The sequence below is a fragment of the Pongo abelii genome, chromosome 2 (genome assembly GCF_028885655.2).
Source record: "Pongo abelii isolate AG06213 chromosome 2, NHGRI_mPonAbe1-v2.0_pri, whole genome shotgun sequence".
Lineage (NCBI taxonomy): Eukaryota > Metazoa > Chordata > Mammalia > Primates > Hominidae > Pongo > Pongo abelii.
Window position 1 is genome coordinate 201,284,240 of NC_085928.1, and position 24,427 is coordinate 201,308,666.

General features: G+C 34.9%; 1 protein-coding gene across 1 annotated transcript; it reads right to left on the reverse strand.

The window, feature by feature from the left end:
- Positions 1-2,214: 2,214 nt before the first annotated feature.
- Positions 2,215-12,153, reverse strand: UTS2B (urotensin 2B; the record flags this gene model as incomplete). The annotated part of the gene is made up of 5 exons (XM_054551175.1): positions 2,215-2,285; positions 5,136-5,229; positions 6,686-6,723; positions 7,945-8,043; positions 12,006-12,153. Coding segments are annotated over 5 exons (450 nt in total), but the record flags the coding sequence as incomplete, so codon positions are not given.
- Between the last annotated feature and the right edge of the window lie 12,274 nt (positions 12,154-24,427).

Genomic DNA, 24,427 nt, shown 5'->3' on the forward strand with positions numbered 1-24,427 from the left:
GTAAGCATAAGTTTTTACTGTCTTAAGCTGGATTTCTGGGTCTATTTCATCTTCATATATTGTTATTCACAGTGGTTAGTCTCCAGTTATGGCAACAGCACTGCACTTCATGTATAACGTGGATTTTGTTCAGCTTTGTCACCTAAGCTGGAGCGCAGTGGCACTGCAACCTCGAACTCCTGGGCTCAAGGGACCCTCCAGTCTCAGTCTCATGAGTACCTGGAACTACTAGCATGGGTCACCACACCAGGCTAATTTTTAAAATTTTTTGTAGAGACACAGCCTCCCTGTATTGGCCAGGCTGGTCTCAAACGATTGGGCACAAGTGATTCTCCTGCCTTGGCCTCCCAGAGTAGTGGGACTGCAGGTATGAGCCACTGGTACCTGGCTACAAACATGTTGTAATATCTACTTTCTTAAAAATAAACACAAAAGGTGTTTTTTTTTTTTTTGATGCTTTCAAATCATTCTAGCTGAGGTACCAATTTTTTTTCTATTCCTTAGCACAAAATTCTTTAAGAGAATTTTCTATTGTCAGTGGTTCCAGTTCTATAGTTATGTTTTCTTTAACAAAAAGTTCACCAAACAATCCTTGGCAAGGCCATTAATGACCTTCCCTTTGCTGAATTCAACTGGTTTCTCAGTCCTCATTTTACTGGATCTATCATAGTGAAATCAGCCCAATAGGCCCATAGACAGTTGTTTTTGGATAATCACAAATTGACCCTTCTGCTGTTAAAGCTTAAAGCTTGTATTTGTTTAGGTGAGTTTCTTCCTCAGGAAATGACCTTTAGGCCTCTCAAAAAAAAGTATCAAAGGGCCAGGTGCAGTGGCTCATGCCTATAATCCCAGCACTTTGGGAGGACGAGGCGGGCAGACATGAGGTCAGGAGATCGAGACCATTCTGACCAACATAGTGAAATCCTGTCTCTACTAAAAATACAAAAATTAGCTGAGGGTGGTGGCCACATGCCTATAGTCCCAGCTACTTGAGTGGCTGAGGCAGGAGAATTGCTTGAACATGGGAGGCAGAGGTTGCAGTGAGCAGAGATCACACCACTGTACTCCAGCCTGGTGACAGAGTGAGACTCTGTCTCAAAAAAAAAAAGTATCAAAGAACTGAAACTCACCAGATCACCACATCCAGACAATGAGATATTGGACCCCTCATTCATCATGATTGCTTCCTTGCCTTTCTCACACATAGTTACATTTCTTCCCTGTTATATAAACCCTAGTTTTAGTGAGTTAGACAGATGGATTTGAGACTGAGCTTCCGTCTCCTCAGCTGCAGCGCCCAATTAAAGCCTTCTTCCTTAGTAATACTTGTCTCAGGGATCAGCTTTCTGTGCAGTGAGCTACAGGACCTAGACTGAACCCCTCGTGTTTTGATAACAATAGCTTTGGATAGACTTAAACTCCTTTTTCCTGGAAACAGTTTTTTTACTTGACTTCTAGGTGTTGCTTTCTTGCCTCCTTCTTTGTACCTACTCCTACTCAGCCTCTTTTGTTGACTCTGCCTCATCTGCTCAGTTTCTTCCCTTGGAATGATCTGGGTCTCAGTTTTTAGATATCTTTTCTTTATATTTGGAGCCACTCCCTAGATGCTCTCACCAATATTTATAATGCTGATAACTGTCAAATGTATATCTCTAATCTGGGCTGACTGGAGAAATAAATTCATATTCACTAACTTCAAATTCATACATCTAATCTTCTACTCAATTTACTCCTGGAAGATTTTATTATATATGGCATAACAAACCCAAAATATGTGGTAGGAATACAACTCTTCAACTATTTCTAAGACGTCTCTATATTTCCTAGGGATCCCACATCCCCATTAAGTTAAATTGGGATCATGTGCATAGCTCTGGCAGTTAAAAGCATATTTACCTGTTTCATCTCTTTCCTATCCTACCATAGGTACATTGGAGACCATGTGTTCCACATACTGTATGCATGAAGTGTAGGAAAAATGATCAACATATGTAAGACTTCATGTAAACTCGATCAAAATTATAGAAAGTTGCATCACTGAGATTTAAAACCTATTTTGTTAGCTTGCTAAGCATATCCCAATATACAGTCTGATAACGTGAAGTGAGGGTGCTGCTGTAAAACATACCTAAAATCTGACATAGTATCAGCAACTCATTAATGGCAGACAAGGAAACTGATATCATAGGTTTGAAAAAATTAAGAGTTATTTTATTAAATGGCAAAATAAGTTGTAAAACTGGCATCTGCAACAGCTTGGGATTCAGACCATGTGCCTAAAGCTCCTAGAAGAAAGGTTGGAAAAGAGTAAATTGGCAAGGAGTATATTTAGTTTGCTGTTGATTGCGATTATCCTCTCCCTGTTCCTCTGCTAACTGTTGGATTTGTATGGGGTGAATAATAACTCGTCTTTTCAGTCAATAGGTCTGTGAATGAAGAGCAGCTTGGCTGGGCGTGGTAGCTCATGCCTGTAATCCCAGCACTTTGGGAGGCAGAAGCAGGTGGATCACCTGAGGTCAGGAGTTCGAGAACAGCCTGGCCAATGTGGTGAAACCTGTCTCTAGTGAAAATACAAAAAATTAGCTGGGCGTGGTGGCGCATGCCTGTTATCCCAGCTACTTGGGAGGCTGAGGCAGAAGAATAGCTTGAACCCGAAAGGCAAAGGTTGCAGTGAGCCGAGGTCGCGTGCCATTGCACTCCAACCTAGGCAACAAGAGCAAAACTCCGTATAAAAAAAAAAAAAAAAAAAAAAAAAACTGGGCAGGGCACAGTGTCTCACGTCTGTAATCCCAGCACTTTGAGAGGCCAAGGCAGGTGGATCACCTGAGGTCAGGAGTTTGAGACCAGCCTGGCCAACATGATGAAACCCCCATCTCTACTAAAAATACAAAAAAATTAGCCAGACTTGGTGGCGCCTGCCTGTAGTCCCATCTACTCGGGAGGCTGAGGCAGGAGAACAGCTGGAACCTGGGAGGCAGAGGTTGCAGTGAGCCGAGATCGCACCACTGCACTCCAGCCTAGGCTATAGAGCGAGACTCTGTCTCAAAAAAAAAAAGGAGTGGCCACATTATATCTGATGAAGACTAGTAAATATATCTTGGAAAGCCTATTATTTGGGCAGCGTGCAGTCACTAGAAGAGATTTGGGGTTGTCTCTAATGAGAATGAGTTGAGTATAGTCTATGTCTTTAAGAAGAGATAAAGGATAGACTATGATAGAGGCAGTGCTCACCAAGTACTATAGGAACTTCCTTACGTTTACCAACCTGCCTTGCCATATGTTGGTGGTAGTCCCAGTGACTAATCCCGGCCAATGGACTTCAGTAGAAATGATGTGTGTCCCTTATGAACTGAGGCAATTGAAAGCTGGGATGTATTCTTTATCCTCTTCTGTTTTGGCAATGTTGGAGGCAGTTAAGCTGTATCAACATTCTGGATGATAAGGCTACAGAATAGAGTGGTGCTGTGCTGTGCTACAAGCATTGGACTCGATGCCCAACTTTATTACACCAAGCCTCTGAGATTTAGACTACAACTGTTAACACCTAATGGCCTAAGCTATACTGATTCAGGAAAGGTCCAACAAATCTCTATTTCAACCTTTCTCTTGTACTTTCTTCTCCTCCAGTTATCCTTAGCTCAATAAACAGAAACTGTCCTTTGTTCCTACTTGCTCAAAACAAAATCCTTGGAGTAATTTTTGACACCTGCCTATTTTTTTACACTTCATGTGTAATTCTACAGCATATTTTGTTGACTTTTATTTGAAATATATCCAGAATCAGACCAGCCTGACCAACATGGTGAAACCTATCTCTACTAAAGATACAAAAATTAGCTGGGCGTGATGGTGCATGCCTGTAATCCCAGCTACTTGGGAGGCTGAGGCAGGAGAATTGCTTGAACCCCAGAGACAGAGATTGCAGTGAGCCGAGATTGTGCCGCTGCACTCCAGCCTGGGCGGTGAAACTCCGTCTCGAAAAAAAAAAAAAGCCACTAAATTCCCTCCCTCCTACCCTCCACTTCATCTTCTGCCACTTTATCTTCAAGCCTTACTGGCTAAGTCACTTAGCAGTTGGGTTATTTTCAGCATGAAATTTAACCCTTCTGAGATGCAGTTTTCTCATCTATAAAAAAAGTCATATTAATAGCTATCGTATGGGATTCATGTAGAAAATAATTGTAGTAATAATGATCAAAATAATTTTTAAGTGAAGCTTACATAGTACTTACTACATACATAGGAATTATTTTAAATTAAATTAACTCATGTACTCCTCCCAACAATCCCATGAAGATTATTATCATTATCCGCATTTTTAGGCAAAGAAAATGAGGCAGAGAAAATTAGATAACTGTCCAAGGTTGCGTAGGTAGTCAAAGTTAAAATTTGAACCCAGGCAGTCTAGCTCTAGAGTCTGAATGCTTAATGACTATATTTTGAGACATTAAAATATAAAATGTCTGGTATATGTTTAGAGCTTAACACTGGTTCATCTTCTTCCCTCAATAATATTGTTAAAATAATTTTACAGAAGTTAAAGACAAATCTGGTATAGAGGACAAGTAAAAATAAATATGCCTTAGGAAATCTCTCATCACTACATGAACAAAGAAACAGTAATACATTTTTTTCAAAAATAAAAACAAAGTCAGTAAGAAAGAATAATTTCCTAGGAAAAATTATCCAAAAGCATAATCCAAAAAAGTAATCTTTCTAAACTTAAATGCTATGAATCAGACCTTGGAACAAATGTTATAGCAATGAAGTTTCCCCTTATGTCAGAATAGATTCTATGAAATTTTCAATTGACTTAAAATGGATTATTTCTATTTGTGGTCTTTGCTGCTTCAGTGTTTAAGCCAAAATAGCAAGAGTAAGCCAGAGTTTATACAATAAGGACCTGTTTTATTTAAACCTGAGAAGTGTGAACTTGCTCCCTGTTGTAAATACCAGAAAGCTCAAATACATTTATATGGTAACACTTTCACTGGAATATATTTTTTTAATATGAGCCTTTATACTGATCACCACCATAAGATTAAGAAATGCCAACTGAATCTTCTTCCTCTCAGAAATAACTGCAAAAATAATCTTTTGGAAGTCAATCTTAAAACCTTGAAATAAAAGCTTACCTCGTTTGCTAGGTTGAGAAGAGAATAGACCATCTACAGCATAGGACGTCTCAGAATCCTTCTCCTCCACTAGCTGTTCTTTTAGCTTTTCCAGCTGATAAAATTGTAAAATGATAATTAATTGGTCTTCTATAAAACCATGCTGTCGACCGGGCGTGGTGGCTTATCCCTATAATCCCAGCACTTTGGGAGGCCAAGGCAGGCAGGTCATGAGGTCAGGCGATCAAGACCATCCTGGCTAACACAGTGAAACTCTGCCTCTACTAAAACTACAAAAAATTAGCTGGGCGTGGTAGCAGGCACCTGCAGTCCCAGCTACTCGGGAGACTAAGGCAGGAGAATGGCGTGAACCCAGGAGGTGGAGGTTGCAGTGAGCCAAGATTGCACCACTGTACTGCCACGGCAACAGAGCGAGACTCCATCTGAAAAAAAAAACAAAAAACAAAAAACAAAAAAAAACCATGCTGTTCTCTGTTGAAGAGGAAAGATAAAAGAAAGAAAAAAAAGAGAGAAAATGGATGAAAGAAAGGAAGAGAGAAAAAGGAGGAAATAGAAACAAAGGAAGAAAAAAACAAAAAAGAGAGAAGAAAAACAGGGAGCATGCATTTAGGGGCTGACTAGGAAAGGTACATGACTCAACAAAAGATCAGAAAGAAACAGGTTTTGGGCAAAGGAAGTCACCTCTGGGTGTTAATGGGGAACATGTAAATACAGCCTGTGTACTTGGACTTCTTTTGTGTCACCTATAATGAGCAGGTCTTTTCAAGGAGCTACAAATTATTATGTCAATGCTTGGATTTCCTGAATTTTTTGTCTTTTCTAGCTGGAAGGAAAAAGTATTTTGAGGCCCTAAGGTTTCCATCCAGAATTCAACTTATTTTAATTTTTAATTTTAGTAAGGTTACTAATTGCCTTAGGCCCTAAGAACTAACTACAAAAGTAGGGTTCAGCCTGGACCACTGTTTATCTCCATGTTGGTGCTACTCAGAAGAGAATCATGAGAATAATTCTCTCTCCCAAAGGGCCAGTTTGCAGAAAAATGGAATTGCATGGCGAAAAGGGTGTTACTACGGGTCCCCGTCAAGAAGGCAGCACTTCAGGCTCTTCACATCAGCTGCTTCAAGCCAAACAGCTTGACTTTTATATGTTTCATTTGCTGGGAAAACATAACATTTGGGTGAAAAAAGATTACCACTGTTTAAAAACAATAACATCCATCTATTTACAGCCTCCCAATCTACAGATGAGGAGATTTCAGTCTAGAGAATTTGTTTGCCCCAGGTTTCACAGTTTGGTAATTGCAAAGCTAAAATTAGAATCCAGATTTCTAGACATTATAAAGAATGATCACTTCAGCCATAGTTTTGTTTTGTTTTGTGTTAGTATAACTTGATTTTTCTTTTTCTACAAAATAGCTTCACCCTTTGTTTAGCAGGAATAAAAGTTTGACATTGTAGTATTGATAATTTATTTTAAAAAACATTGTGTCAAGAAGAAATTTCCTTAAAATTGTTATTAAAACTGCTCATTTAAGTATTGCACATTCTCACCTGGTTAAGTTCTTCCAGTTTGTTAGGCAATGCTAGGTCTGCAAGACACATTTGTCACATGAAAAAACGTACATTGCAAGTAATATTTAATTTGCTTCAGTACACACATTTAAGATCTTACGTAGAAAGCATAGGTCTTTTTCATATGATTTGACATCACCCATCCATTCCTAATATAAAACCTCCAGTATATTTCCAATGCCCATAGTATTGAAATGCAATCACTTATGTCATCTGAAATATGTAATTTTCAACAATTAGCACAAAGTTTTTCTAAAGTAGACCATAGTTCTAGCATGACCTATTATTTAGAAATAAACTATTTTTGCTGGCATGTGGAAATTCTCATAAAACAACATTAAATGGGGTTGTGGGGTGGGGGAAGTAAGCCATGTATTCTATGTATAATTCAATCAAGGAGAAAATTCTCCAAAATACTAAGGCTAACTTGCTCCAGGTTTTAAAATTTGGGTACAAATTTTTTGTTTTTATAAATTTCACTTATTTTTCAATAAGAATATATTACTTTTAGTTTAAAAACCCTGAATTTTAAAAGTATTTATTAAGTTATTCTTTTAACCAGCATTTTGTTCTATGAATACAGACATTTTTAGATTACTTCAGATGTTGTATGGGAGAGTAGCACAGTATCATATTGTCACATTTTCTCTTAAGCTAGACTTGTTAAATTTCTGAAAAAATCTCAGTCATTTCTTGGAGGACAATCTCATGGATATTTGTAAGTCAGATTCTCCTGTTCTTCAAATAAAAATAATCTCAATTGGGGTAGTCTAAATTTTTCATTCATCATCTGTACTCCAACCATTTCTTAAAATTGAAAGAATTTGATTAAAATAATGCTAAATTAACTACAACAAAGCTGCAGTTAATTTGTGAAATTTCTAGAAGAAACCTATTAATACTTTTGAAACATTTAATAAAAGGAAATACTAGTGGTACTAGTGGAGAACTGCATAGATGAGAAGAAAATATGAATAAAGGTAACCATTTTTTTTTACTATATGTTTACCAATCTCATTAGGACCCTCAAATTGACCAAAATAGGCTTTTAATATTTGTTAATAACTCCATGGATTTAACATAAATATAAAACAAAAAAGTAACTTAAATCTTTAGTGTAGCATTTAAAAGAGTAATTATTTCATTTAATATAAATTAACATTAAGAAAAAGCAAGTCTCAAGACAAAATAGATTGTTATTTTTTAAGAAATAGAGCTTGACTTTATCCTTAACTCACCAGTATTAAAAGGTCTTTGGAAATCAAAATTTTTATTCAGTAGAGCCAGCAATAGTTCCTCACGATTTGTATATTTTTTATCTGGAAATATTTCATTTCCTGTAATGATCAAAAACCACCATTTTCAATTTGTCACCGAAAATATTTCTAATTAAATTGGTCTTACAGGCTACTATCAATTTCTATATTTAACAACAAAAGAAATGTAGAGAGAGTGTATAGTCCAAAGGGATGGGTCATTTAAAAAATTATTGAATATATATTAATTGAATATGGACAGTCAAAGACAGACAGACACAGAAAGAGACAGAATATATGCATATACCTGGAGGTTGCACCCTAAAGTTTTACTTGTGATTACTTCTGAGTAGAAGATTGGAGATGAATTTTACTTTCTTCTTTTTAATCTGTGTTTCTGGAATTTTCTACTATTTTATTTAACATAAGTATAGACTAAAAGTAGTTTTCAAATAAAAATATAACATTCTATTTTGTGATTTTATTTGATATACACATTTATATACACATTTATATATATAAGCCAGTTTGTGTTCTGGGAATTTCCTTCAAAGCATCCAAGGAAGATTGTGACAAAGCTAGGATGGTGTCTACCTCTTCCGTATTAACATCTTTTCATCTATGTCAATTTACCTCACAGCCATTCATTCCTCAGGTCCCTAAATGTCTCAGTACTGTAATTATCTTCATTCTGGAGTAGAAATTGAGACAAGAGACTTCTAGCAAGCTATAAAACATGAAGATTCAACAAAATATCCATTGACAATTCAATTGAAATAATAATTAGTATATTACAATGAACTTTAGTGAGATGGTCTGAAAAATCAAACCTTTATCACATAATTTCTGTAAGATCATCTTTTCTTCTCCCTGCCTCTTTGTATTAACTGTTAGAGTGTGAGTAGAAGCAATATTAATGAGATTTAAGTTTAGGAGTGAGTACTGTGGTTTCAGCTAGAGAAATGTCTTATAAGTTGACTGGACTATTTCTTAAAATTACCTGTCTTTCCTGTCTCTACAAAATGTTAGTTGATAAATTCAAACAATTAAATGGCTAATTAAAAGAAGAAAATGAATAATTTGGGGCAGGTGACAGGATCACAGTTTTCTACATTAACCAAAGATACTTAAGTGTTGCTCATTTCTTCAATTTTCTTTGCTTCATGAACATAAAAATTACCGGTAAAATTTTCTTTTGAGTATTTAAAATACCAACAGAATATCAAATTTTGCTCAGCATCAATTATACAAAGACTCTCAGAGATAGTTTAGTTTGAAAGAAAAACATTATTATGAAATAATGTAATTTTTATTTTAATCATTCATTAAAAATGTTAAATTGCAATCTTTAAAATGTTTCCATTGAAAAAAAGAAGAGATATTTCAGAGCCAGATAATAATTACTTGTTTCAGAAAGACAACTATGGTAAGAGAAACAGATTCATTACCTTCAATTTAGAAAATGTATATGACTAAGAGTAATGTAACTAGAAGAGTATGGATCTAAAGCTTTTTTCCCCTTCATTCACAATCCATTCGTCTGCATACTTAAGTGAAACATTTTTCAAAAAACAAAACTGATAGATTTGCCTTTCTTTATTAGTTTTGCTTCCGATAATTATACCTCCATAACTCTTTGTCCTCAGAAATTCCTTATCACTATCTCTTAAGAAAAAAACCTCTTTTAATGGGAGTCTCTGAAGAAAAACTTTTCTCAAGGAATTTTAAAAAGTTGATTTCTAAAGTAGGATATTGGCTAAAAAAAAAGCAATAGAAAATAAGTCTTTTGTTTCTTGTTTTCATACTTAGTTTTAAAACAGATAGAGCTTTAAAAGAAAAAAATATATATTTTTAATGTTTCTATCTTTGAACAGAGTTAATATTAATAAAGGAAATATTTGAATATAAAATATCTGAGTGTAGACACATTTGACACAAAAGATGGCAAAGCTGCTCCAATATGAGAGAGTGTTTTTGCAAATATTACACAGAAAATGTTGATTCACTGCTACTTGAGACACTGAATCTGAAGAAATTTAGTTGTCTCTTTGCTTTCCATCTACATGGGAAGGTTTTCACTGCACAGAGACAAGGAATTTTACCAGAAAGAAATCTGGAAACTCCCAAAACGATTATATTCACAAAAATAAATTTCCCATAATCTTCTTGGTCATGATACTCATTCTTCCTCCTTTGTGTTAGGCAGTTTGCCCAATTTCAGCTCATTCCCTCAGGCACACTTATATATGGTCCCCACCAGATGGAAGCTGGGAGGACTGTGCCATTTGTCTTGGAGAGTTCTAACACACAGAAAAAAGCTGATAACCCCAACTTTGTAGTCTGTGTCAGCAGATAAATGCTTATTTTAAAATTATATTAGAAGACTAAAAGAAGTCAAATAGTGGATATAAAAAATGTATACATGGAGAAGAGCTCACTCTAATCTTGGACTATCTAGATAGAAAATAACCTTACTAATAATTTAATCTTCCTTATTTACATATAATAAAACTGAGATCAAAGAGGTCTCTGAGAGAAATGGTTCCATTGTGTTGTCAGTGATATATGCATATCACTGTGCGGCATTCTGAGGTCAGAGGTGTTATTTAACTGTAATCTAGCAAATGCTTTAGAGGCAGATTTTTCTCTATTTCATATACACATGAAATTAGAAGTTACAGTTACCTAATCCTAATTTTGCAAAGTCTTCAGCAAATAATCACATTTTTCCTCTCATATTTACATTATGTTAGAAACATTGGAAATCTCAATATTTCATAGAAAGAGCAATGTAGACCTACCAAATGTAATGATGGTGGCTGGCCAAAGATAAAATGTGAGTGTCATGGATAAAATCCAGAATCTTTGATTCCCAGGCTTGTATTTAGGTCTCTGAGACTACTTGTTTTTCAATGGGAAAAGTCCTCATAAATAAATAATAAGGGATTATGCAATTTTATTTCCTCTGCCAACAGAACTACTCTACTTTTTATTGATTGAGGTAACAAGGTCTAGTAAAATGGAATTAGAATCAGAAACTGGAGATTGGATCCCTTTTCTCAATGTAATGTCATGTAAACAAAATGTATTACATTCTGTCTGGGTTCCCCTTAAATAAGCTGAGAGGAAAGTAAGCTGACTTCCTGACAAGTGAGTTAGAGGACAGAAACAGCAAGAATTTCAGGCTGGAAAAGGTATTAGAGAACATCACTTCAAGTCACTATTTTGGAAACATAAAGAAATGTATTAAAGTTTCAATGAGGCTAAGTTGTTTGCCTGATAAATCATCACTAAATCTCGCTCTACGAATTCTCAGTTTAAGAGCTACTTTTTCTGTAGAAGCACCAAAAATTTTAAATAAAAATTATGTAAATTATAATATTATAAGAGCAGAAACTTACTTTCACTAATTTTGTCATGCTGTATATTTTCTAGCTGTCATAGATGGAATTATTTCATTTAACAGAAGTATCCTAAGCACGTTGGAAATGTGATAAACAATGTGTGATGTATGTGTTAGCATTGCCCTCCTGAAACTGCTATGATTTCCCCCAACGCTTTATTTTCCTCAAATCTCTGCAAATACAAGTTTCTGTCTTGATGTGTTTTTCATTGCTGTACTCTATTTTCATAAAGAACTTACTAATAGTCTTGTAAGATGAAAATCTCCTTTTCCTTTCCCCAAGATAGAGTTTTGAAACATGAAGGATGCATTACTATTTATACATTCCCAATCTTTGGTCATGGACTATAAATGAGAAACAAGTGCCCCAATATTTAAAAAAAAAAATAAAGTATAGTTGAAGTGAATTTAGTGCAATATTGGGTAAAATTAATTTGGGTAAAATTAATCTACTTGAAAAGAACAGCATTGAAGATGACATTTAATTCTGACCAGCAACTACTTAAGGGAGATTTGGCTATTAACTAATATTTATTCCTTAAAACATTATTTCAACAATGGCAGAAAAATCAAATTTGTTCAAATAGAAATAGAAGAATTACTTACCCACCTGTAGGATTTTAAATTGATATGCACGTACCTTCAGTAAGATATGGTCGTCCATGCACAGAATGTAAAAAAATCAACACGGATAACAAAGTTAGGAGTCCAAAGCAAAGAGTGCTTGAGAGGATCTTGTTTATGTTAAAAAAAATCTTCTGGACTAGCAAAGAAACAGACTTTCCAGGTCAAGATGGATATTTCTATAGCTTTGAAATTCAGTAGAGCTTAGTTGCAAAAGACAAGTGTGCCTCAGTTACGAATGATCTAGATGAAGGAAAAAGAAAGAAAGAAAAGAAACCTATAAAATGCAATGCACCCTGTCAACATGATTCACTACTTGAAGAAGTGACAGATTTGTTACAGAGTCAATGGCAGGAAGAACCCAATCAATACATCTCATAACCGCCCATTTCACTAAAAGCAGATATTCCTATGCATGCCCACACATTCAAATAGATGCACAAGCATGAAGCAAAATCTTGAAATAAAAAAACTGTTGGATTTTCATAATTTATGGTTTAATTTCCTGATTCCAGGATTAATTAACCTCAAATCTTATTAATACTAAAGCTGAGAGCATAGCGGGCAGGTGAAAAGGGGAACAATGTCTTTCATTTGACTACTTTTGAGCTAGGTGGTAGTCTTCCTGACAGTGATGTTTTTTGCAACATCACTTTGTTCTTAACCAACTGAATAAACTAGAGAAAAGCTTAAATTTGAAATGAATCATAATGGGATCACATTACTCTCTCACTATATTAGAAAAGGATGGCTTCATTTTGTTTCAAGCAGCACTTTTAAAAATTAAGGCTGAATTTAATTCAAAGCTGGCAAATGTCCCATCAGTTACTCTCCTTAATACTTGCTTTAATTGTGCTGGTTTTCTTTTTAAGTCAAAGTCTTTCAGTATATCTCCAATTTCAATTTTATGGCTCCAGGGATGCTATAGTATAATGACCTCTGGTCTTGGCATTTACTTGTCCCAAAAGACTTCGGATGTATCCACTCTAAAATTGACTCCGTTCCAGTGCATACACTGCAGCACATGATGGTATTAACTAAGGAGAATGACTAATCTTTTTACTAACCTGTTGCTTTAATAAAGTTCCTGAATAAAATCTAAATTACTTAGTTCGATATTCAGGCTTGTTTTTCCTTTACAGTTTCATTTTTCACTATATATTTTTGTGTACCAGCCACATTAGACTACTAATTCATGAATATATCCTGCACTTTCTGCACTTCAGAGAGTTGCTGACATGGTTGCCTAGAATCCTTTATTCTACAACCTGCCATTTTACCTACTGATTCCTGAAGCTATTGATCAAATGCCACCAGAACTGTTTAGACTTTTGGATCTTTTTTCTACTTTGAGTCATAACTTTTTTTTTCTCCTTTGGACTGCCACAACATTTTGTTTGTATACCTACTATAGTTCAAAATTCATTTCTCCTTTCATTAGTTATGTATTTGTGTGTCTGCCTCCACTATCAAATTGTAAATACTTTGAGAGCAGTTACAGTCATAGTCATTTCTGTCCCTATGTGCAAGTATCATAGTGGTTTGCGGGAAAAATGAGTGAAAACATGTTTGATGTGTGACTAAATAATAACCAAAATTTCTACTAATTGAAAGGCAAAAATATAACCCCCTTAAACTTTATATCCAGTTATAAAGCTATATGAGCTGAAAGAATAATTGCAACTCTTTGTGTCTTACTTTCTTAAGTTTAAGAATTCAACCATGAACAATGATGAACCTAGATCCTAAAAACTTATTCTTCCATAGCATTTCAAAACCTCTGTCATTCAGATATACCTTGATGATATGTCCTTATTTATTTAATAAGTTATTTAAATTAGCTTTCTAAGCTCTATTTTTAAAACATTATATCAAGATGGAAAATAGGAAGTTAATGTCATGTGATGTAGGGAGAATATATAAATATGATGAAAGATTGTATAATGACAAGTCATATACTTAAAAAATGAGATATAAAATAATAAAGCTAATCAATAATTCAAAATAAAAACCTGAAAATAGGTTTCCAATGAAATTGGAAATTTAGATATGCACTGTATTAAAGACATATTCAGCTTTTATTGCCTTAATTTTAAAAATTAAGTATAAATAAGTTTATTCTATTTTTTAAAAAGTGTTGATGTAAACTGCAAGAGGAACTCCAATTCTCATGGGCAATAAATTTTCCTGAAAGTGGTAAAATAATTTAACTGTCTTTTGATAAGGTTGAATACTGATTATTCTTTTCTTTTCCTTTTTTTAAGATGGAGTCTCTCTCTGTCGCCCAGGCTGGAGTACAGTGGCGTGATCGTGGTTCACTGCAACCTCCACCTCCCAGGTTCAATCGATTCCCCTGCCTCAGCCTCTTGAGTAGCTGGGATTACAAGCTAGCACCACCATGTCTGGCTAATTTTTGTGTTTTTAGTAGAGATGGGGTTTCACCATGTTGGTCACGCTGGTCTCGAACTCCTGACCTTATGATCCACTCGCCTCAGCCTCCCAAAGAGCTGAGATTACAGGTGTGAGCCACTGCACCTGGCCCCAAAATGAATAATCAGGGCCAGGCACCGTGGCTCACGCCTGTAATTCCAACTTTTTGGGAGGCTGAGGTGGGCAGATCACGAGGCCAGGAGTGCATTTATAATTTTGTTTCACATCTTTTTTCCACAAAGTTTTAAGAAATCTGATATAATTTCCAAAATATTTTTTCTGCCATATTTTAGGTAATATTGGCAAAGTGATGAAAAATAAGTCCCTAGCTGTCCTTCCAAAATGAAGGAGAGATAAAGACTTTCCCAGACAAGCAAAAGCTGAAGGAATTCATCACCACCACACCAGTCTTACAAGAAATGCTAAAGGGAGCTCTTCGTGCTGAAAGAACTGAGTGCTAATTAGTAATTTGAAAGCATGAATGTATAAAACTCACTGGTAGAAGTAAGTACACAGTCAACTTCAGATGCTCTAATATTGTAATGGTGGTATGTAAGTCACTAATATCTTTAGTACAAAAGTTAAAAGACAACACTGTTAAAAATAGTGCTTTAGATTTATAAGCTACAATAATTTGCTAAGGAATACACAATATAAAATTATGTAAATTGTGACATCAAAAACAGAAAATATGAGGAGGTTAAGTAAAAGTGTAGAGTTATTTTACGTGATCAATGTTAAGTTGCTATCAGCTTAGGATAGTATGTTATAATAAGATACTTTATTTTAGCTTCATGGTAAGCACAAAGCAAAAACCTATGGTAGATACCAAAAGACAGAAAAATATGTAATCAAAGCATACCACTAGAGATAAATTTTAATCACAAAGGGAGACAGCAAGAGAAGCAGCAGCAAAGAAAGGATATACAAAACAACCAAAAAACAATTAACAAAATGGCACTAGTAATTTTTTACCTATAATTACCTTGAGTATAAATGCATTAAATTCTCCAATCAAAAGACATAGATGAATAAAAACAATACCCAACTATATGCTGTCTACAAGAGACTCATTTCACTTTTAAAAATATACATAAGTTGAAAGTGCGCCCGGCTCGGTGGCTTACACCTGTAATCTCAGCACTTTGGGAGACCGAGGTGGGTGGATCACAAGGACAGGAGATCGAGACCATCCTGGCCAACATGGTGAAACCCTGTCTCTACCAAAAAACAAAAATTAGCTGGGCGTGGTGGTGTGTGCCTACAGTCCCAGCTACTCAGGAGGCTGAGGCAGGGGAATCAATTGAACCCGGGAGACAGAGGTTGCAGTGAGCCGAGATCACGCCACTGCACTCCAGCCTGATGACAGAGTGATACTCTATCTAAAAAAGAAAAAAGAAAGTGAAAGGATGGAAAAAGATATTCCATGCAAATGAATAACAAAATAAATGGGATAGTTAAGCTTATATCAGATAAAATAGACTTCAAGACAAAAACTGTAAAACGAGACAAAGAAGGTCACTATGTAATGATAAAGGGGTCAATTCATCAAAAGGATATAACAATTTTAAATACGTCTGTACCGAATATTAGAGCAGCTAATTATGTAAAGCAAATATTAATAAATCTGAAGAGAGAGATCAGCTATAATACAATAATAGTAGATGATTTCAATACCCCATTTTCAACAATGAACAGATCGTACAGACAGAAAATCAACAGGGAAGCATGAGACTTAAATGAAACTTTAAACCACATGAAACTAACAAACATATATACGACATTTCATCCAACACCAGAATACACATTCTTCTCAGGTGCCTACCAAATATTCTCCAGGATATGTCATGTATTAGACCACAATTAACAAATTTAAGAAGAATGAAGTCATATCTTATATCTTCTCCAACTGCAATGGTATGACACTAGAAATCAATAATAAGGAATTTCAGAAAATTCACAAATACATGGAAATTAAACAATATGTTTTCTAAACAGCTAATAGACCAAAGTAGAAATTAAAAGGGAAATATAAGACTATCTGGAGACAAATGAAAATGGACACACAATGTACCAAAATGTATGGGATACAGCAAAAGTAGTTATAAGGGGAAAGTCTGTACCAATAAATGCCTATATTAAAAAAAAAGAAAAGATCCCAAATAAACACCTATTACATCTCAAGAAACTGGGAAAACAAATGCAGACTAAGCCCAAAGTTAGTGAGGGGAAGGAAATAATAAAGATCAGAGCAGAAATAAATGAAATAGAGACTAGAAGAATAATAGAAAAGAGCAAAGTAAATAGGACTTGTTTTTTGAAAAGATAAGAAAAATCCACAAAATGTTAGCTTGACTAAGATAAAAAGTGAGAAGACAAATAAAATCAGGAAGAATGTAATAGAAAAAAATAATTGATACCACAGAAATACAATTGATCATGAGACCACTACAAGCAACTGTATGTCAACAAATTGAATATCTTCAAAAAAATGGATAAATTCCTAAATTCAAACAACCTACCAAGACTGAATCATGAGGAAATAGAAAATCTGCATAGACCAGTAGTGAGTAAAGAGACTGGATTGGTAATAAAAAGTCTCCCATCAAAGAAAAGCCCAGAAAAAAATCTGATAGCTTCATTGCTGAATTCAACCAAACATTTAAATAACTAATACAAATCATCATCACACTCTTCCAAAAAATTTAAGAAGAAATAATACTTCCAAACTTATGAGGCCAGGATTACTCTGACACCAAAGCCAGATAAAGACATTACAAGGAAAGAAGCTACAAGCCAATATCCCTAACAAACATTGACACAAAAATCCTCAGCAAAATACTAACACACCAAGATCAACAACACGTTAAAATGCTCATTCACTGTGATCAAGTGTGATTTATCCTAGGGATACAAGGATGTTTTACACACGCAAATGAATAAAGGTGATCCACTGAATTAATCGAACAAAGAACAAAACTATACAAAAATTTCAACAGAGGCAGAAAAAACATGATAAAATGTATATGATGAAAACTTTCAACATATTAAGTATGGAATGAATGTACCTCGGCACAATAAAGCCCATATATGAAAAACCCATAGCTAACATTATATTCAAAGGTAAAAAGTTGAAACCTTTCCTTCTAGCATCAGAAACAAAATAAGTATGCCCACTCTCACCATTACTATGCAACATTGTACTCAAAGTCCTAGCCAAAACAATCAGAAAAAAAGAAAGAAAAGGTATCCAGAACAATTAGAAAAAAAGAAAGAAAGGAAAGGCATCCATATAGGAAAGGAAGAAGTTAAATTGCCCCTGTCGCAGATGGCTTAATCATGTATATAGAAAACCCTAAAGATTCCACCCAGTAATTTAGAAATACTATATGAGTTCATTAAAGTTGCAGGATACAAAATCTACATTCAAAAATCACTGGCCTCTGTATATACTGACAATGACCTACCCAAAAATGAAATCAAGAATGTCATTTGCAATGGACATCCCCTCAAAAAATTATTAGGAATACATTTATCAAATAAGGTAAAAGACCTGTATACTGACAACAACAAAAGATTGATGAAAGACACAAACAAATGGAAAGATAGCCTGCTTTCATGAATTAGAATAATTGATATTGTTAAAATGTACATACTACCAAAAGTGATGTATAGCTTCACCGCAATCTCTTTTAAAATTCCAATAACATTTTGTACAGAAATAGAAATAAAAGCAATCTTAAAATTTGTATGGAACTACAGAAGATCCCAAATAGCCAAAGCAATTTTGAGCAGAAAAATGCTGGAGGCATCACATATACTACATTACTACAATATACTACAATACTATCATCAAAAGAGCATGCCACTGGCATAAAAACAGATAAATAGACAAATGGAATAGTATAGAAATCCCAGAAGTAAATCCCATTTAAGATCAATTGATTTTCAACAAAGATGCCAAGAACACACCACAGGGAAAGGAGAGTCTTTTCAATAAGTGGTGTCAAAAAAACTGAATATTCACATTCAGAAGAATAGAAATAGACCCTTATTCCACACTATATGCAAAAATCAACTCAAAGTAGATTAAAGACTTAAGGCCTGATACTGTAAAGCTACTGTGAAAAAAAAAAAACTACTTTTTTCTATTTCTGTACAAAATTTTATTGGAATTTTTAAGAGAGATTGCATTGAAGCTATATATCACTATTTACTACTTTATCCCACACTATATGCAAAAATCAACTCAAAGTAGATTAAAGACTTAAGACTGGATTCTATAAAACTCTTGTAAAAATACACAGCTGAAAAGCTTCGTGACATTGATTTGAGCAATGATTTTTTGAGATACGATTCCAAAGCACCAGCAACAAAAGCAAAAACAGACAAATAAGATTACATCAAACTGAACAGTTTTTGCACAGAAGTTAGTATCCAAAATATCTAAGAAACTCAAACAAATCAATATCAAGAAAACAGCCCAGCTTTAAAATAAGCAAAAGACCTTATGGAGGGTCCTCAAAAAATTAAAAATAGAACTACCAGATGATCCAGCATTCCCACTACTGTTTATATATCTAAAAGAAATCAGCCAGGCGCAGTGACTCACGCCTGTAATCCCAGCACTTTGGGAGGCCAAGGTGGGTGGATCACGAAGTCAGGAGATTGAGAACATCCTGGCTAACATGGTGAAACCCCATCTCTACTAAAAATATAAAAAATTAGCCAGGCGTGGTGGCAGGTGCCTGTAGGCCCAGCTACTCAGGAGGCTGAGGCAGGAGAATGGCATAAACCTGGGAGACAGAGCTTGCAGTGAGCGGAGATTGCGCCACTGCACTCCAGCCTGGGCAACAGAGCGAGACTCCATCTCAAAAAATAAATAAATAAATAAATAAATAAATAAAAAACAAATGAAATTAATAGGTTCAGTGCTCTAACATATTCATCGCGGCATTATTCCCAATGGCCGTGATATTGAATCAAGCTATGTCTACGATGGGATGAAAATGTAAAGAAAATGTGGTATATATGCACAATTGAAATGTCTTCAGTCATTTAAAAGAAGAAAATCCTCTCATTTGTGATAAAATAGATAAACTTGAAGGATATTATGTTCAATAAAATAAGACAGACACAGAAAGACAAATAGTTTTGTCATAATTTCACTTTTATGTGGAATCTAAGAAAATGTGAACTATTAGAAGCAGAGAGGAGAATGGTAGTTACCAGGAGCTTGGGTTGTGGGGAAGGGAGAATGTGAAAGAGATGTTTAAAAGACACAAAATATCAGTTAGATAGCAGAAGTTAAGTTTCAGAAATCTGTACAGCCTAGTGACTATCATTAATAGCAATGTATTTTATTGTTGAAAATCACTAAAGAAGTAAATTTTAAGTGTTCTCACCACACAAAAATGTTGTATGTGAGGGAATCATATGCTAATTTCTTCAATTTAGTCATAACATAATGTATATATATTTCAATACATCATGTTGTACACAATAGATGTATAGAATTTTGTCAAATTTTTAATGAATTGATTTTTAAAAAGAGAAATAGACAAAGAAGTCCCTGTTTCATGACCATTTCCATCCACTTTGGGGGAAAGTCTGCAAAGATCTTTGATTAAATCTTTTATCTCTCTCTCTCCTTAATAAAATACTAAATTCTTGTCATGAGTGCATAATCAAATCATTCAAATAAAAGCAGATGTTTACTATTGATTGTATTGGATGGATAAATGAAGTTAGAATATTTGTTTGAGGAGTTCTTGTTATACACATTTATAGTATATAGCAATATTATTGTTGCCATTTATTGAGCAATCATCACATGCCAGGCCCTGTACTAAGCACCTCACAAATGGTACCTCATTTAATTTCCATAGCAATCTCTCAACAATTGTACAACAACTATAATTTTTCACCTTTTACAGTAAAAGAAGACAGTTTTGGAACCAAAAGTGAAACCCAGATCTACCCAATGCAGAGCTACATGCTTAACCCACATGATCTCTTGCCCACATATCACAATTGGGGAAACACAGAGATAGAAAATGATTGGTCCAATAACAGAGACCCCCATTTTAAAGAAAACTTAGAAACACTTTAACTTTGTATTTTCAATAGCAATACTTTAATAACTTAGTCTATGTATCAATGGCAGGATATAAATGGCATTTCCATTTTGTCAATGAAGGCATCGTCAAGTTATAATTTCCAGGGAACAGATAGCTTTAAGATTCACTTGCATCTGACTATTTCTCATGTTGAGTGACAAGAAACGCACAGATAAGTGTTTGTATGGTGACTCAAACTGATTTGAATAATTACTTTCAGACTCCAGTAAGCTCTTGGCCTTATTACTTTTTCTGTAGTAAGAAAATTGAACAATTTTATTTTTACTTCTCTCTGACTATTAATTCTTGGTAGAATTCCTTACGTGTAGTTAAATGAAAAAAAAAGCGGAAGGAAGGAAGCAAAAGTAGAGTTTCTGACATCCTGACAAGACGATGCTTGGAGTTCTTTTTTTCATTTAAGAGTTAACAATGGCCTGAATTTGTTGAAATAAAGTAGAAACATCTGTTCAAATACTTTGCCCTTTTTAAAAATTGAGTATTTTTATTGTTAAGTTGTAAGAGTTTATTGTATTCTGGATTCTAGTTCCTTATCAGATACATAATTTGAAAACATTTTTTCACAATCTGAGGGTAGTTTCACTTTCTTGATCATGTCTTTTGAAGAACAAAGGGTTTTATTTGAAAAAAGTCCAATGTATCTATTTTTTCTTGTGTTTCTTGTTTTTAAGTACTATACCTAAGAAACTATTACCTACTTGAAAGTCACAAAGATTTATGCCTATATTATTATCTAAGAGTTCTATAGTGAAACTCTAAAATGTAGGTCTTTGATCTACTTTCTTTTTTTTTTTTTGAGACAGAGTCTGGCTCTGTCACCCAGGCTGGAGTGCAGTGGCACCATCTCAGCTCCCTGCAAGCTCCACCTCCTGGGTTCATGCCATTCTCCTGCCTCAGCCTCCTGAGTAGCTGGCACTACAGGCGCCCACCACGACACCCGGCCAATTTTTTGTATTTTTAGTAGAGACGAGGTTTCACCATGTTCACCAAGATGGCCTCCATCTCGTGGCCTCGTGATCCACCCACCTCGGCCTCTCAAAGTGCTGGGATTACAGGCGTGAGCCACCACGCCCGGCCTGATCTACTTTGAGTAAAGTTTTATATATGGTGTGAGGTTGGGTTTCACCTTTATTTATTTATTTATTTTCACATGTGGATATCTAGTTGTCTCACTACATTTGTTTAGAAGATAATTCTTTCCCCCATGAATGGTCTTGGTAGCTTGTCATAGATGTATGGTTTTATTTGTGAACTATAAATTTTATTCCATTGACCAATTTGTCCATTCTTATACAAGTAAAATACTGTTTATTAATGTAGCTTTGTAGTAAGCCTTGAAATTGGAAAGTGTGAGACTTCTAATGGTCTTTTGTGAAAAGCTGTTTTGATTTCTCTGTATCCCTTGCATTGCCATATACATTGTAGGATCAGCTTGTCAATTTCTGAAAAAAAAAAAAAAAAAAAAAGAGAGAGGTTGCAGGAGGGAAGCTAAGATTTTGGTAGAGGTTGCACTAAATTTGTGAATTAATTTGGAGAATTTTTCCATCTTAAAAATGTTATGCCTGGATCTGTGAACACAGAATACCTTTATAATTAATTAGGTCTTTAATTTCTTTCAATGTTGTTTTGTAATTTTCAGTGAACAAGTCTTAACGTTTCTTTGGTTCAATTTACTCCAAAATATTTTATCTTTTTGATGCTATTTCAAGTGGAATTACTTTCTTAATTTTATTTTTTGCATTGTTCTTTGCTAAGACATGAAAGTATAATTGATTTTTGCATATTGATCTTATATTTTGCAATCTTGCTGAACCCTTTTATTAGCTCTAATATGTTTATTTATTTGTTCATAGATTCCTTAGGATTTTGTACGTAGAAGATCATGTCAACAAATAGAGACAGTTTTACTCTTTCCTTTTCAATTTGGGTATCTTTTATTTCTTTTTCCTACCTAACTGTCCTGGTTAGAACCTCCAGTACAATGTTGAATAAAAATGGTGAAAGTGGACCTCTTTGTCTTTTTCTTGAGCTTAGAGGGTAAAGCTTTCAACTTTTACTGTTAAGGATGATGTTAATTCTGGATTTTTTTGTAGCTGCCCTTTACCAGATTGAGGAAGTTCCCTTCAGCTTCTAGTTTGTTGAGTGTTTTTATTATGAAATGGTATTACATTTTGTCAAATGCCTTTTCCCCTCCATTGAGATGACTATAGAATAAAACTCCCCCAGGAGGCAGAAAGTGCGGTGAGCAGAGATCACGCACTGCGCTCCAGCCTGGGCAACAGAGAAAGACTTCGTCTTAAAAAAAAAAGAATAAAGTTCTCATCCTTTATTCTGTTAATATGGTGTATAACATTGATTAATTTTTGTTTGTTAAATAAACCTTGTATTCCAGGGGTAAATCTTATTTGGTGATGTTGTGTGTTACTTTTTATATGTTGCTGGACTGTTTACTAGTATTTTATTAGGAATTTTTGCATCTATATTTATAAGAGATGCTCTGTAGTTTTATTTTATGTGTCATTGTCCAGTTTTGATATCAGGGCAATACTGGCCTTGTAGAACGAATTGAAAATGGTCTCTTCTCTTTTAAGTTTTTGAAGAGTTTGTAAAGGATTGGTGTTAATTCTTCCTTAAACATTTGGTGAATTCAATAGTGAATTCATCTGTTGTTTTATTGTGGGAAGTTATCTTGAAATACTGATTCAACCTTTTTACTTCCATAGATCAATTCTATTTCTTCTTTATTTGGATTTGCTAATTTGTGTCTTTCTAAGAATTTATCCATTCCATATAGGTTTCTAATTGTTGGCATTCAATTATTCATAATATTCCTTTGTAACTATTTTGTCTCTGTAAGGTTGGCAGCAATATCCCCAAACTTGAAATGTGATTATATTTTTTAAATCTGTAAACATTCTGTCTTATCTTTATTAAGAAGAGCCATGAGATATACAGACATTTCATACAGAAGGGGCTTTGATCTAGTGGATGAGCATAGAGGCAGGAATTTTCAAACACAAACACGCTGTAATGTGGAAGTTTAGTCTATTTTCAAGCAGTATCTTCAATAGTGGTTGAGAACATGGAAGATGCCTAAGTAGAAGTGAGGGCCTGGCACAGTGGCTCACACCTGTAATCCCAGCACTTTGAGAGGCCGAGGTGGGGGCGGATCTCCTGAGGTCAGGAGTTCAAGACCAGCCTGACCAACATGGAGAAACCCTGTCTCTACTAAAAATACAAAATTAGCCGGGCATGGTGACACACGCCCGTAATCCCAGCTACTTGGGTGGCTGAGGCAGGAGAATCACTTGAACCTGGGAAGCAGAGGTTGCGGTGAGCCAAGATCGTGCCATTGCACTCCAGCCTGGGCAACAAGAATGAAACCCCGTCTCAAAAAAACAAAAACAAACAAACAAAGTGAGTAGGGGATTTTGGTCCAGCCTGAGGATTTCAAGTCAAGGATTAGACATACCGTTCTACCCTTGTATCACATTATGGAAAATAAAACATTATTTAGAATCGTTACCTAAGGGGAAACCACTGAGCAAGGATTCAACTGAAATATAAAGGCCCTGGTAATAGGAAGAGAGCAAAAACTGGATTCAAACTCCAGGGTCTATTAGAAGATGCAAATTTAAATTAGCACTGCCTTTGTAAGAAAAAAAACTCTCTAAGCCTAAGCATGTTGTAAGCAGCAGGAAACCAGACTCTCAGAATTGAAACCAGAGAAAAACACCGTCAAGAAAATGATTTGTGACTCCATTTAAAGGGTGGACTCCTTGGCCAACAGGAGCTATGAGCTACGATAAATGTCCATGTTCTCACTTACTTTCTTCAGCTTCCAGGGTGATGGTAGTTCTAGAAAAGGTCC